General features: G+C 38.6%; 1 protein-coding gene across 1 annotated transcript; it reads left to right on the plus strand.

Moving 5' to 3' along the window:
* The first annotated feature begins 7,380 nt into the window (after positions 1-7,380).
* LOC131334450 (auxin-induced protein 6B-like) lies at positions 7,381-8,464 on the plus strand. The gene has a single exon (XM_058369464.1). It carries the CDS (start codon positions 7,469-7,471, stop codon positions 7,898-7,900), a length of 432 nt encoding a protein of 143 aa, XP_058225447.1. The 5' UTR covers positions 7,381-7,468; the 3' UTR covers positions 7,901-8,464.
* Positions 8,465-15,681: the final 7,217 nt, after the last annotated feature.

The following is a 15,681-nucleotide window of genomic DNA, read 5'->3' on the forward strand; positions in this document are numbered from 1 at the left end:
TATTTACCAAAAAAAAAATTATAAAAATGGCTTTGTTCGGTTAACCTTTTAGTTTTAGTTTTAGTTTAGTTTTCAATCATTATTCTATTTCTTTCTCTAATCATTATCCTATTTTTACAATTATTGCTTTCTCATCTCTTTCTATCTCTCTCCAATGAGAAATTATTCGTTGCCCCAAGGGCAACACGTCTATTTGCCAGGTGGTGCCTCCCACCTTAAATCCACTGACACGCGTTTTATTCTCTCCCCCTATCCCACTAGACACAGCCTTTTCTCTAAAATTAAGTGTTTCAAATTTCAATCCGTTTGAATGGGTGAGAAGATTTTATTTTTTTTATCATTTAATTCTAAAGGGTCATAATTAAATTTTGACTATAGGGCTCTCATTGATTAGCCCTAAGAAAGTCGTAGAATCAAATATCTCTTAGGACTAACCAACGAGAGCCCTAGAGTCAAAATTTAATTATGACCCTTTAGAATTAAATGATCAGATAAATAAAATCTTCCCACCCATTCAAACGGATTGAAATTTGGAACACTTAATTTTTCAACCTTCAGTTTATATATTAAAAAATATAGTTAAAAAATTAAGTGCTCCAAATTTCAATCCGTTTGACCGATAGAAAGATTTTAGTTTTCTGAACACTTAATTTTTTGACTCTCGTTGGTTAGTCCTAAGAGATATTTGATTCTACGACTTTCTTAGGGCTAATCAACGAGAGCCCTATAGTCAAAATTTAATTATGACCATTTAGAATTAAATGATAAAAAAAATAAAATCTTCTCACACATTCAAACGGATTGAAATTTGAAACACTTAATTTTAGAGAAAAGGCTGTGTCTAGTGGGATAGAAGGAGAGAAGAAAACGCGTGTCAGTGGATTTAAGGTGGGAGGCACCACCTGGCAAATAGACGTGTTGCCCTTGGGGCAACGAATAATTTCTCCTCTCCAATCATTACATCTATCTTCAATCATTATTATATTTCTCTTTTCACTCACTATCAAAACTAAACTAAACTAAATTAAACTCCTAACCAAACAAAGCCAAAATTCCCTTGTATGTTTTTTTTGTGATCTGAGACTGGGAGATAGAGGGAGACGATGGGAAGGGGTTTAGGTTGGTGAATTATTCTCTTAGCGAGTTTGCATCCACCTCCCATGTACTTGTTGGGTTATTCTGGTCAGAAGAATACAGTGGTGGTTGTGGCCAAAGATTTCCTTCTAATCCTGCCTTGCAACATCTCTCTCTCTCTCTATCTCATAACACTGTCAAAAATCCCATATTTTCCTTTTTGATAGAGCTTTCAAATCCCTTCTTTTTGAAACTAGCTAATGGAGATTGAAATGACGTTATAAACTAAACACGTACGTTTCATTGGCAAAAATAAAGTAAGTTAGAGAAGCGCTAGGACAGCTAAAAGTATATATAGTATACGTTTCATAATGGAGCCTTTTTCTCTTGCCATAGAACTTTGTCGTGTTCATTCAAGTTCGGTTTTGTGACCGGAATCACGTAATCCCAAAGGGGTTGGCCTACGGTCAACTCGTGGACCTCCCGAGCTTTTTTCTGTTAAAGATTTTTGATTAGATTTTTTTTACCAGCAACTTTTATAGTCACCTTACTTCACGTATAAGCGCGTATACAACGGATACGGGAGAAGCCATAGAAATTAGCCCGACGTGCGTGCAAAAAGGTCAGAGACACCCTCTACAGGAGCATGACATAATTTCTCGTGGCATGGGGCTTTTCAACTTCCAAGAGCAGTTATGGATTTCTCGGGAATGATCAATCAATGCAACAAAGGAAAATAAAAGTGAAAAATTGTTGCCGTATCTCTTGTAGCTAGATAAGGTTGATAATATCAATAGGCATGATTTTATTGGTGGGGCGAATAACCCGGAAATTATTTTTTCCGTTTAATTATTAGGGAAAAAGTTATTTTTTTTCGTTTAATTAGTGGCCTGAGCTCCTCCCACTACTCAAGAGCTTACGATTTCATATTCTATTTCGATATATATACTTCGTGATGGTTGCATATACCATCTCATTTAAAGTCTGAACATCAAATAGCACCCAAATAAGATCAAGTAATCAATTAGCCAGATTTCATCATGGTCTCATAGTATCTATTTATCTACACATAATCCATAGTACATAGGCTGGCAAACGGATTTTGGCCTTGCCTTGATAAAGTCAACCGTTCATGTGCAGGACCCACGTATCTCTATCCCTTAATTCGTGTGTTTGTCTATACTTGCATGTATTTTTCTTTTGTAACGCGGAGTGGCCTGAGCCAACTTGCGCGCATCTCTTTCTAATTTTTACTGTTCTCCTATAGTCGTTTTACACTTTTATGAGTGGGAGGTGAGGTGGCCTCAAAAGCTACGGACAAAAAAATTTTAATCTGAGATCTTAAAAAGGGAACAAATACCTAAGTTTCATGCAAGTCAAGACCCCTTCGCCAACTCCTAGTGGTTAAACGTATATACAGTATTTGTATAAATAAAACCAGAATCTGTGGGCTAGCTGCTTCTTCCAATGAAGAGTACTAGCGGTTTTCAGAAGCAAATAGATTCGTTTCACAGTAGTCCAATCTGTGGTCTGGAAGTACTACGTACTCTACTGCAGTTACCCTTTGGAGCTAATAATCCTTACTAATCTGTTGTTTCCGAGGATTAAATACTCTCTAAGAAATGGATTAATGGTAAACTTACCACAATATTTCTTTGTATTTGCCATATATTCGAGTTTGATAAGATTTTCACATGATTTTGCGTCGATCGATCGATCGATGTACACATCGACACACAGATCTTCCTGTTTAATTATTAGCAGGGATCATAAACTTATAACCACAGCTAACCCATAATTCAGAACATGCTCAAAGCCCCCACGTCCATTTGTTTCCATATCGTTGTTGTTGTCGTCGTCGTCGTCTCTTGATCATAACAGCTAGAACAAAAGAATTAGATAAGTTGTGTTGTTTGGTTCTAAAAACGAGATCAAATTTTATACACTAGCAGTGTAAACATTTTTTTCCTCCAAATCAATTATATTGCGCCACGTCGCCTTGTTCTATTAATTGCATGGGACCACTGTTTTAACGACGTGACGCAATTGCAATTGATTTGGAGGAAACAAATATTTACACCGTGTATATAATTTATTCTCTTCAAAAAGAGAGAGAAAAAGAATTATACTGTATAAAACCCAAGGAAAAAGAGTTGGATCCCCCAAGCCACCCTGCTGGCTTGCTCTCACGGTGCATGCAAGGTGGCAAGCCCCTCACCTTAATTTGCTTTGCATTACCTGATACGCCGAATGCAGAAAATTAAAGAGAAATTCTAGCTAGTTATCTAGTTTTGTCTTTAAGCTAGCACGGCCGGCGAGTGCCAGCCAGGAGATAATTAATCGTAGTTAATAACTCCATGACAAGCGAGATTTACGGCCTTAATCCAATTTGATTACCACAAAGATAAAGAGGGGATTAAAAGAAGGTTCAAGTCAATATCCTCTTAATTAGTACGGAGTATGTGATAATCTCTGAGACGCAATCCCTCATGTGGTGGTGCGAGATGAGATCCGTCAAGATCCTTCCTTATTTGATCATGATCCAAGTCTTATATTTCGTAGGTCTCGATGTGCTTATCATCGCATGTACTAAAGTTGTCAAGGTGAATGAATCATAGTTTTCATTAGAGAAAATGGACTACAGAAGTTCTGACCATCTATTTCTCGCAAGTTTATTTTCAAAAAATAAATAAATTTACTTCTCGCGAAACAAATCTTATTTGAACCATCTCTTTTCAAAATTCGGTTGATTGGATTATTTACGCGGATAAAGTATAAAAAAACTAGTAAAATGAACGGCACGATTCATCAAACAGAATCTTGGTAAGGCTCGTTATATATGAGGAATCGACGATAACATGTCGTCTTGACTTTATTTTAACGTTTTATTCGTTAGATTAATTTTAAATGGACCGTACAAGGAGATAGGCGGGCCGGTGGGGGTGGGGCCCGTGTCAATGTTCTGTACAACTAAGCGTACAGCCCCCCATGTACTCCTTCCAATTCCAACTGCTGCTACTTGCATTTTTCTGTCTCTGTTGGCAACTTGGCATTTGTTGTTCTTCAATAGGAAATCCTAAAGACACCCACGGAGCACGCGGGGCCGATTCCGGGTCCTGCACAGAAAATTTGAACTGTTCCTGCTACACACACAGCAAACTGTGCACAGATTTCGTTGTGGGGCCCACCACGGATCCCACACAAATCATCCGAGCCGTTCATTAAATGTAAAACATTTTTTAAGGGTCTCCGTAAAAAATAAGCTCAATCCAATACCTATAAGTGCTTCATTCAACCATCTAACTTTTCATTCAGATTTTCGGATAATAAAAAGTTATATGATTGGATCGAGCACCTATAGGTATCGGATTGAGATTATTTTTTACGGGGACCCTTGAAAAAATGTTTTACATTTAATTAACGGCTCGGATGATTTGTGTGGGACCCGTGGTGGGCCCCACAATAAAATCTGTACACAATCTGTGCACATATTGTATGTGTGTGTAGATTTTCTGTTTTTTGAGTGGACTTGCGAAAAATCAGTTCAATCCGATACGCGTTGGTGTTTGATCCAATTTTTCATTTTTCATTAAGATTTCAGGTCTATTCGAAAAATTATTGAAAGACTCAAATTATCCATGTGAGAACCGAAATGTGCACGGTCGGTGCTTACCTGGTGTCCATATATAACAGTTGTTTTAAAATGGGCCTACTGCCAGCAGAGCTAGTTGAAACCCCTCTTTCATGCCTTTCAAGACGGAGAGAAACGCGACGAAATGAAGCCGTTGATTAGGGTATAGGTTATCTTATAAATGTCTAGAACGAATTTGGAAATCCGGTAGTGCAGTCCGCACTTCAGGGGTTGTAGGGCGTTTGATCCAGTCATTCATTTTGATGCAAACGGCTCGAGTTTAATCCGAACTGCTATTGGTCTGAGCCATCCATTGTCAAAATTGACGGTCGGATCGGCCCCCTTGCAAGATCCGTGGATCCGTCCGGAACACAGCTGAATTCAATGATGGCATACTGGCATGTCAGTCCTTAATACAAGAACAGAGCTGGCTATATTGAATTAAAAGTAATATATTGTGAGATAATAACATGTCTCGTAAAACGAAAAATAAATATTCAAAAAATAAGAACCTTAACAGAACGGAGCCTAATTTTCGCCCAAAACTTATTATATGAAATTGTGCACATACAATAAGTTAATGAATAGAAGAAAAAACATAAACAATCAACAAGGGGGAAAAGAAGTACTCCTATCATCCAAGAATATTATTGTTCTACTCTTTCAATTTCTAGTGCAAAACTGGAACAATAGCCTAGTGAGATAACTGACCTATATCCCCAAGTCCGTCTTGCATATTTGGTCCTTATTGTTGCGAAGACACACACACATACACCAAAAAAAAAAAAAAAACACACTCAAACGAAGAATATTGAATAAAAAATCAAATAAAAAGGTCTATATTTATTTTAGATTGTAGATTTCTGCTGGCCAAACAAATTTTCATTTATTGTTGCGGTTTTGTTTGGGGAGTATATATATATGGGCTAAACAAATGAACAATGTAATTGAATGATATGCATGTGATCCTTTAAGTGCTAACAAGTGGGGTACTACTTGAATAATGTGCTGTATAGCATAGTGTTTAGGGGATGCACCTCTCTCTCTCTCTCTCTCTCTCTCTCTCTCTCTCTCTCAACATGGACATGGGTCCTTCGGTTCCTATTATTCTGTCTTGACCATTCAATGTGGTGGGTATTGATTACAAACCTTACACTATCAAAATATAAGTCTCTCAACTACAGCAAAATGACTTTTGCCAAAAGAAAGAAAGAAATATATGTCTCTATGCATGTGGTGGATTCATAAAAATTGATGAATTTGTACCTATGAACTAAAGAGAGATCATTTTTTTTTTTTAATCCGCAAAGAGAGATCATTTTTTTTTTTTTATCCGCAAAGAGAGATCATTCAAGATTGTTTTTTAGCCACTTGACGGGGATTTGCTTAGAAATTTTTGAAAAAAGAATCTTAATTTTTTTAATAACATAAAAAAAAACGGATTTGGTTTTCCTCCATCGCTACGCATCAATCTCCATCTTTCGTGCCTACATATATATATCCGACGACTAAATTTATTTGTACTAGTACCATTACTCACGAGACAACAGGAATTAGATTTGACCTCGACCTAATTATAATTCGAGAGACCTGAATTAGTTAAACCCGGGTTTGACATTGTGGCTCCTAGTTATTGACATATACTCCTATAGTCCTATTAAAGATAAAGACAGAGAGAGAAGAACATGGCGCGTCCTTGCACATGGGTAATGCTCAGATATGGAGAATGTACAAAATGGGTTTTCATTTTAAATTAATAGCCCAATTGTATGATTGGAAAGCAGAGGCATCTCTTCTATTATAGGCCCCCAACAACCTCTTCTTTGATAGTGGGAGAGACTCATAATCACCATTTCTTTTTCTCAACTCTACATGTGGTTGGTTTAGGGATTCTTGAATCAAATGAGAGTGAAAGATACTCCGTATTCAGGAAAAGTTTACTCCATTAGCTTGTAGCAGTAAAAACTGTACCAGATACTATATATAGGAAGGGGCTGCCGTGAGCAAAACGCAACAGCGTGCCCAATCTTACTATTCAAAAGTGTTTTGAACGGTCCGATTTTTGATAAAACTCTTCCAAGGAAGAATTTCACTCTTTTCTGAAAGAGTTTTTTTAAAATTCAAATTATTAATTACCGGAAACGGACAATAAAATGTGGCACCGTTACACATTACTGTATTGGCTCACAGCAGCCCCTCCCGGATGTCACATGAACATTGTAAAAGAATACAACACCCTTGTGTAAGTGTGGGACTAAATTCTTGTTTAGCTTTGAATGTGAATCTTTATAGGTTAGTAGTAGTAATCATTATCCTATTCAATCAGCTAGCTTAAAAAAAAGTCTTCATTTTTTTTTTTTCATAATCAAATGTACGTACGCATCTTAAGAATAAAAAATCAATGAATGGTTATTTCTTTGATTATTTTTCGAAAGAAAATTAATATTAGAGAATAGCATTCACGGTTTCGCTAAAATTCTTATTTTTTGATTTACGAGAATGATCACTCTCCTGATTAAAGACTCTCTCCAGCAAAATGGACCTGTGTACTAATTTTAAGTAAGAGTCTTTTAAGAAGATGTGCACTAATAAAATTATTTTATCAACATTATACGTACGGGCTTTTTTTCTGCAATTATAAAAGAAACCACTCTGCCCTTTCAACTCCTATATAAAACCTTCCTCATCCTCAACCCTCCACAAACACCTCCAACACTCCCACTCATTCAACTCCTTCCAAACCCAAAGAAACCCCAACAAAAAATGTCAGCCTGCAGCAAAATCCGCCACATCGTCAGACTCCGCCAGATGTTGCGGAGGTGGCGCAAGAGGGCGGCGATGGGCAGCGCCACCCGCCGCAGTATCCCGTCTGACGTGCCTGCCGGACACGTGGCGGTGTGCGTGGGCGCCGGTTGCAGGAGATTCGTGGTGCGCGCGTCGTACCTGAACCACCCCTTGTTCCGAAAGCTATTGGTCCAGGCTGAGGAAGAGTACGGGTTCGCCAATACGGGCCCGCTGACCATTCCCTGCGACGAGTCCGTATTCGAGGAGATCCTGCGGTACTTGGCCCGGGCTGAGTCCAGTAACTCGGCCCGGTTTGCCAAACTTGAGGATTTTCAGAGATACTGCCACCTGGACTTCTGGCCCGAATCTCGACCGCTCCTTAACGGGTTCGTTGATAAGTCCATTTGGTAAATAGGGAATGGGATCCGCTCCGGTTCTCATATTGTCTGCCTAATAAAAATTCGTGAAAAGAATATTATCATCCTATTACAAAAGGTGATTATAAATACTGGAGTGAACAAACAATATGAGACATAAGGAGAAAGCACGTTTGCACGCCCATGTTGACTCGGTTGATCGTCTAACTGAGTTTGGTGGTACTAGTTCACGGGATGAATAACTATTTCTCGTTATCATTTGGTTAAGGTGAGGTGGTGGGGGTTTGATTAATTTTTCCTATTATAAATTTTTTTATGTAATTTATTTGGCGGTTCAATGAGATGGTAAGCTACTGATGAATTCACCAAGAGGATGCACAATGGAGATGGCAAATAGGTGGCCCGAGTTTACCGCCGAGTCATCCCGAGTTTGAATCGGAGTGGAATAGCAACAGCAGAGACAGAGGGAGATGGTACTGCAATTTGCAGTTGAGGAACAAGAAAGGGAAAGTGTTTTGTTTTGTTTTGTTTTTTTTTATATTTAGATTCTGTTACTTATTGATTTGATTAATAATATTGTAGAGAAATAATTGAAGCATGATTGTCCAATGTTACAACATTTTTTTATAGTGCCTATAAGTAATATAGGAGTATAAATTAATTTGTCCATTATTGAAATTAAAATAATAGCAGCCGTTGTGGGTGTTATAAATATTGCACCAACGCATGTGCAAGGAAGACTCGTCTTTAGTACTGCTGTTCTGTTTCACCTGATTCTCTCTGTTTGGTTCGACAGTTCGACTGTGTTTCCGGTGATTATGTTTATTCAAAACCATCCGATACACAATAGGTGATTCACGTGAATTGAATGACTCCAAGTATATTTGTGTTTGGATATTTGCACGCAAACTTATCTAGCTCAACTAGATAAATGTAGGTGCTTGAGATCCTATAATCTGAATGATAAATTGGATCGAGCACCTGCACTTATCCAATTGAGCTGAAATTTCACCGGACAGGAACGAGAATGGGTCTCGCTTGTCGGGGTGCACCCGTCGGTGTGTTTAGCATTTTCGGGTTTTACAGAAAGCTCAAAAAAAGGTTGTCTTGTGAATGCGGTGGCTGTCTACTTGGCTACATAAATGAGCATATACATCACTGCCTTTTCTTTTCTTTTGATTATGCAGAATAATGAACATGCATGAACAATGGTTGGGCTAGGCTATTCATGACTAGAGTTAGTCATACGATGTAGCTAGCTAGGTGCAGTGGAAGGTATTGACTAATGCTTATGGACAGTATTTTCGTTTGACACTGCTTTTATACAATCGAAAAGAACTACATCTGAGTGAAATTTGGAGACGGAAGTTGGAAGTTTTTTTTCATCTCACGACAGTGAAGTAAAACCAAAGCTCATAAGCTTGTTATTCCGGCTCAGAACAAGTTGATAGGATTCCCGATTCCGTTTTTACGTTCCTATGACTGGTGTGGCGGTGTGGGTGCAAAAAAAAAAAAAAACCAAGAAAAGAAAGAAGGAAAGAGAGGTATGAAACTTCTCACTATGCAATGTTTCCTTGTCGAATAATGACCTCCGTACAAGTCTGAAAATCGACATTATGATATTATCTAATGGGATCGGACCGGAGTTGGAGATAAGTCATGATAAAGCAAGAGACATGATCATTACTGGCTTAATGGAAGCGATTTCAAAGCCAATAAATGGATGTCAATTAGTTAGACTGTGAAGATGATTAATATCGGCCTTGGATGGTGGATAATTTTGAGACCAAAGTGTCCAATCAATCAATTGGATCGGATTAGGTCAAACCTACCGTTCATTTTCGCTGTGTTGAGGTTTTCTAAGTGCCTAAGGAAAGAGGGGAAAAAAAAGTTATTATTATATGATTTATGCAAAATATAATCGAATTATGGTCTCTTTTTTTTCTTTTTTTTCTTCTATTCGAGCTATAATGGATTGAGATATTTGAGTTCTCTTAAAATAGTTTGAATGTCATTAGACAAACAACTTAGAACGTGTGGGGTTTCGATTCTTAAAATAAAATAGTTTTGAATAAGTAATCGTGAGATACCTATCAAGTTGAGAGACATGCACATACACATATCATAGGACATGTCAGCATATCTTGGAATTTCTATATATATATATCAGTCAGGTTCCGGTAAGGGATTCCGCATTTTATTAAAATGCGGGACTCCCCTTCCAAATTGAATTTCGATGATCCGAGCCGCTCAAAGTGATCAGAACGTGATTTTAAGGGTCTCTGCGAGAAATCAGCAAAAAAAATGTCCGGAAAGGGCTTCATCCGAGCAGTTTTCATTGAACGGTTCAAAAAAAAACTACTCGGATGAAGCCATTCCCGGTCTTTTTTTTTACTGATTTCTCGCGAGGACTCTTAAAATCACGTTCTGCAAACATTGAACGATTCGAATTTTCAAAATTTGATCGGGAAATGAAAGTCCCGCATTTTTAACAAAGTGAGGGATCCCTCACTTGATCCGTGGTATATATATATAAAGAATCGGGATGGGATATTTATTAGTTTTTCAAATGAGACAATACGAATCGCTAAATTCGTCTCCTGTATCGTATGTTTTTTTGTTTAACATAGAGCAAGCTAGTAGAGACTCGAACACAAACAACCCCAAGGGGTTGGCCTGGTGGTTTTGCCTTGAAATTTATGTATTTGCTTCATCCGAAAGTTTCAGGTTCAACTCTTCTTTGCTAACAACTCTTGGGCCGCCTCACCCCCCACGCTTATGCGTGTGAAACAACTGTAGGAGGAGTTATAGGGATTAATCTGAAGTGCACACAAACTGGCCCGAAACATCTTGCATTCCCAAAACAAAGAGAGACTCGATCAAACACTAACAGTTAAGCCATACTTGAATTCAAGCTGGAGACCTGGTAATAAAATGTAATCAGTCGGGCGTGGGGCTGGCAGTTCATCGCTCCGATTTTGCTGTTGCTATTTGTGATTGTGTTTTGCAGGGGTTTGTGTTGGGGATGATGGGTGGCGGTTTGCTCTTCTCTATATATCCTAACTATTTTCGATGTTTCATTTTCGTAGGCCGGTTCCTGCCGTAGGTCTCTACATCTGGGAGAGGCCGGCTTGGCTTCACACGAGGCTGGTGCTTCTTCCCAACCTAACCGTTGAAATAGGTTGATTTACCCCGAGCGTAGGGCTAGGTCGTTGTCAGCATAATATCCGGGAGTCCGGAATCGTTCCCACAGAGATGGTCTTTATAGCTTGCTAGGATTTTTAGATGTAAGGGTTTGCGGCGTTTAGACGGCCAACTTTTGATTTTGCTTTGAAAGGTGAAAATGTTCTTATGAAAAAGACTAGAAATGAGTTTTAACTGGATTAAACAAGCGGCAAGGCGTTGGAGTTCAAAACGCCCGTAACTTAGGCCAACTAATCATTCTCAACGAAAACACGGTTGAATCGCACGGCATAGGCTATCAACCGGAAGATTTTGCTATGAAACCATTAAAGACTAGAAATTAAGTATGGAGAACAGGCGAGCTCTTTTATTCTCTTCGCAAACACGAGGCGAAACATAGCTCACGGAACCATATGTGCAAGCATATGATCACCGGAGGTTAACATCGACAAGTTTTGTTACTTAAAACGTGAACCACGATCATTTTCCCTACCGAACCTCAAGTATTTAGTTGAGAAAGGGTAAGATTAACATAAGTCACATGACGTTAATCACTCCGTAGCTAAGCCTAATCAACTACTCATGCATATTAAGAAGACTAGAAATCATGGAAGGAATGATAAATATGATTAACCGGTAAAAACGGAAGTAAACTTGATTTATATGAAGATCCAATTAGTAGCTACAACATTAAAGAACAAGAAAACAAGAAATGATCAATATCTTAAGTGGTTCTTGAAGAAAATAACTTAAGAAAGCTCCAAAGATATTAATGGGGTAAAAACTAAAAGTGTAAAGACCTAGATAATAAAGAGGGAGATGGGTGGTCCTATTTATACACAAAGGACTTTCTCTCTCCTCAAAAGTCAGGAAAAACCCCAAAAAGTAACCCATAAAAAGAAAGTTTTCATAAGTGGAAAGTCTGAAAAAGTAAGAAAAATATCTTCACGGACAAAAGGTTATCGATAACATTGGGATTGTTATCGATAACATTCCTCTAATAGACACGCAAGGCAACAATGTTATCGATAACATTGAACAAGAGTTATCGATCTCCTTGCTTCTGGACAAATTCTGGACCAAAATGGCGGAAAGGTATCGATTACTAGAACAGAGTAATCGATAACTCATGGTCAAGAGTGCTTGTAGAACAGGATTGGGGCAATGTTATCGATAACTTTGCTCTAGTAATCGATAACATTGTTGCAGAACTGAAGATCTAGCTTGCTGAACTGGTTGAGCTTCATATAAGACTTTGTCGCAAGGTCCAAGGATTTGGCGGCACCACTTCTATGGACTCGAGTGGTTGGACACCAATGTACTATCCAAACATCCTTTGACACGCCGAATCGCCTTAATCGCTCGTTTTACCTGAAAGGCTCAGCAAAACACCTTAAGTGCAAAAATTGACTTTAGCGATCAAATGAGCATAGAAACGTTGCAAATTGAAGGATTTGAGCACCCAAGATCTTACAATCTTGTGTGCGTATCAGCTGGGCTCCAGTGTTTTGTGCGGTGGTGGATGTTGAAGTGGTTAGGGTTTGAGGGTTGGTTTAGGTGGGCCAGTACATGGTTTGGGCCGGATTTGGGTGTTTAGGCCATTGTTTATTTTAGGTATAGGGTAGGGCTTTAGTGTCTTTTTGTTTTGGACCCTTGTAGACTCTTAGGTGTTTCGGGCTATGCCATTGTGATGTATTGTCCAACTCTTTCTTGGATTCCATTTTCCCCGTTTTTAATAAAATTCATTTTTGCCGATAAAAAAAATGAAATGTAATCATCATGCATGTAATGTTGAGTTGGTTCTCCGATGGTAGCAATGGTTAGATGCTGGTTGTGAGGCAGATATGGTTTGGTGGCGGAATTGGTGATCGCAATGGTATGACAATCATGTTGGCAAAGTGGTGGTGGCGGCGGCGGCACAAAGGTGGTGTTGAAAAGATGCGGGTAGTTATGTATTGGTAATTTGGTAGTGGTAGTGAAACAACTAAAAAAGAAACAATTCCGGGATTTTACCTTGGTCTGGGTTATGAAGTAGTGGTTGAGGTGGTGCTAAAAGAGGAGGAAGGAAAAGGAAACGAGGCGTGGTTGCGATGGAGGAAAGATGAAATGGCGTATCAAAATGTTGTGGAATGTGCCTCAGGCGCCCAGAAATGCGCCCCGGGTGCATCCAAGTGCTCTTTAATGTGACATAGGCACATCTCCTTACGCTCAGACGCATCCAAGTGCTCTGTAATGCGACTCAGGTGCAAATCCTTGCGCCTAGGCGCATCCAATTAAGTGCTCTGTAATATGACTTAGGCGCATTTTCTCTTGAGCCCAGGCGCATCTAAGTGCTCTGTAATGTGACTCAGGCGCTTCTCCTTACGCCCAAGCGCATCTACGAAACTGTTTAAGAGGTCAAACTTTGCGGGCTTGCCACAAACACTCCTGAAATTTGATTCGCGCGTGATTTGATCTATTGAAAATCTTGTTGGGTTTACTTTCTGAGCCATGTGGCGTGGATTCAAAATTATTTGCAAAATAAAAGATTGGACAATTTTTACCCTTAACAGTTCGAAAAAGAAATCACTCTAGGAAATTTCCCGCACCACCCTCCTTTTTAACCGATCATCAAAACTTACTTATGCTATACATTGAGTTTATAGTCACGACTGTTCTCACTTTTTTTCTTTTTCTTTTTTAACTGAGGAAAAACGCTACAGTCAGGTCACTATATGAACCCGACTGTGCAATCCAAACCTCTGGAGAAGCTAGCGCGGCCACACCAATCACGGCCCCCCACTTACTTTGGGATACTCATCTAGTGAGGAATCGAACTCCAAACCTTGAGGAGTACTTCCACAGCCTAGACATCCGCCCAAACTACTGGAGCACTGGGACAACCCCTGGATGCGTCGACTGTTCTTTGCTGAAAGAGGGCCCATATTTTGAACTTTTGTTGGCCAAAGTTGGGACAAATCGGTTCTTCAAACTGTGTCTGGACTCTGGCTTGGCCTGGTTAAATAGACTCCTATATTTTTTATAGGCCTTACTTGTGGGCTTACATGTGCCCAATCCATCAGCTTCACTGCTCTTTATAAATTAGATTTTTCTCAAAAAACAGGAATGAAATTTGGAATGATGAAGGCTGGCCGGACTCCATTTTCGGGTCTGTTTAGGATTTGGTCTCCGTGTTTCTTTATTTTTTTTGCCTGACGATCATGTAGTTAGTGATGTTTGTACCTATGTGAGTGGGTTGTATGATCTAGCTTGTTTGCATGTGTTATCCATGGACGTAACGTCCAACGGCGTAGCCAGAAATTGAGGGCACTATTGAGCATGGTTTTAGAATTTTTTATCTTTAACTTGTAGTAAAACAATCATAACATGAAAAAAATGAACGTAAAACATAAAATTTGCTACAACACACACACACACACACACACACACACACACACACACATATATATATATAGCCCCTTTCAGATGAGAGCATCCTCATTTTAAATAAAATGCGGACGTCCCCTTTTCTCATCTTTCCCGATCAAATTTCGATGATCCGAGCCGCTTAATGTATTCAGAACGTAATTTTCAAAGTACCTGCGAGAAATTAGCAAAAAAAAAAGACCAAGAAGGGCTTAATTTGAGCAGTTTTTATTTGAACCGTTCGATAAAAAACAAACAAAAACTGCTCTAATCAAGCCCTCCCCAGTCTTTTTTTTTTGCTAATTTCTCTCGGCTGCTCTTAAAATCACGTTCTAATTATTGCAAAGTGGTTGAAAAAGGGTCATCCTTAACTTAACAAGTAAAAAACGCCCTTACCTGAAATTTATATATATATAACGAGCCTTTATGAAAAACAAGTACGTAAAAGAGTACTTTTTTTGAAAACTTGACAAAGATACTAAGGAGGTAAGTGTTATAAGAGAAAAAATATGTATAATTTTTTAATACAAATTGTGATGGTATTTATAATTTGGGGTAAAAATAAAATTATTGAAAATTGCAGTGGAAGAGCGTGCCCCCACTTGGGCTCCGCCACTGACAGTATCATCTATCTGCGGTGTACGTCAGTGCGTCACTTGGTTATAGTTACCAGCCAGTTTCTGTGGAAAAACTTATCGCTGGTAGAATCACAATTGAACTGTTTATCTATGCATTGCATACGCATCTTCAATATGGCCTTGCTTTTTCTATGTATGTTGACGTATCCTTTATTTTATCGCCGCATTTCTTTTTGATATTGCCGTGTTGTCGATGTTTTTCTATTGTTTTATTATTCTTACAACCAGACTATTGGCAGATTGTGCAAGGATAACTTTGTGGGATCCACTCCGAGTCTCATACAAACTATTTGAGTTGTTCAATAAATTTAAAATCGTTTTTCAATGGCCCCTTCAAAAAAAATCAATTCAATCCAATACATATAAATGCTTGATTGATTCATGAACCGAAAAAGATGGGTTGTTACTTTGTAACGAATTGAGCACTTATTGTTACGATTCAAAATCGTTCTTCGATGGCCTCTTTAAAAAAATCAGCTCAATTCGTTACAATAAGTGCCTGTTATTGTAATAAGTGCTCGTTATTGTAACGTTGTGTTGGTTGTGTTTGGTTGAGAGTTTAGTTTAGTTTAGTTTTGGTAATGGGTGG

The sequence above is a fragment of the Rhododendron vialii genome, chromosome 7a (genome assembly GCF_030253575.1).
Source record: "Rhododendron vialii isolate Sample 1 chromosome 7a, ASM3025357v1".
Classification (NCBI taxonomy): Eukaryota; Viridiplantae; Streptophyta; class Magnoliopsida; order Ericales; family Ericaceae; genus Rhododendron; species Rhododendron vialii.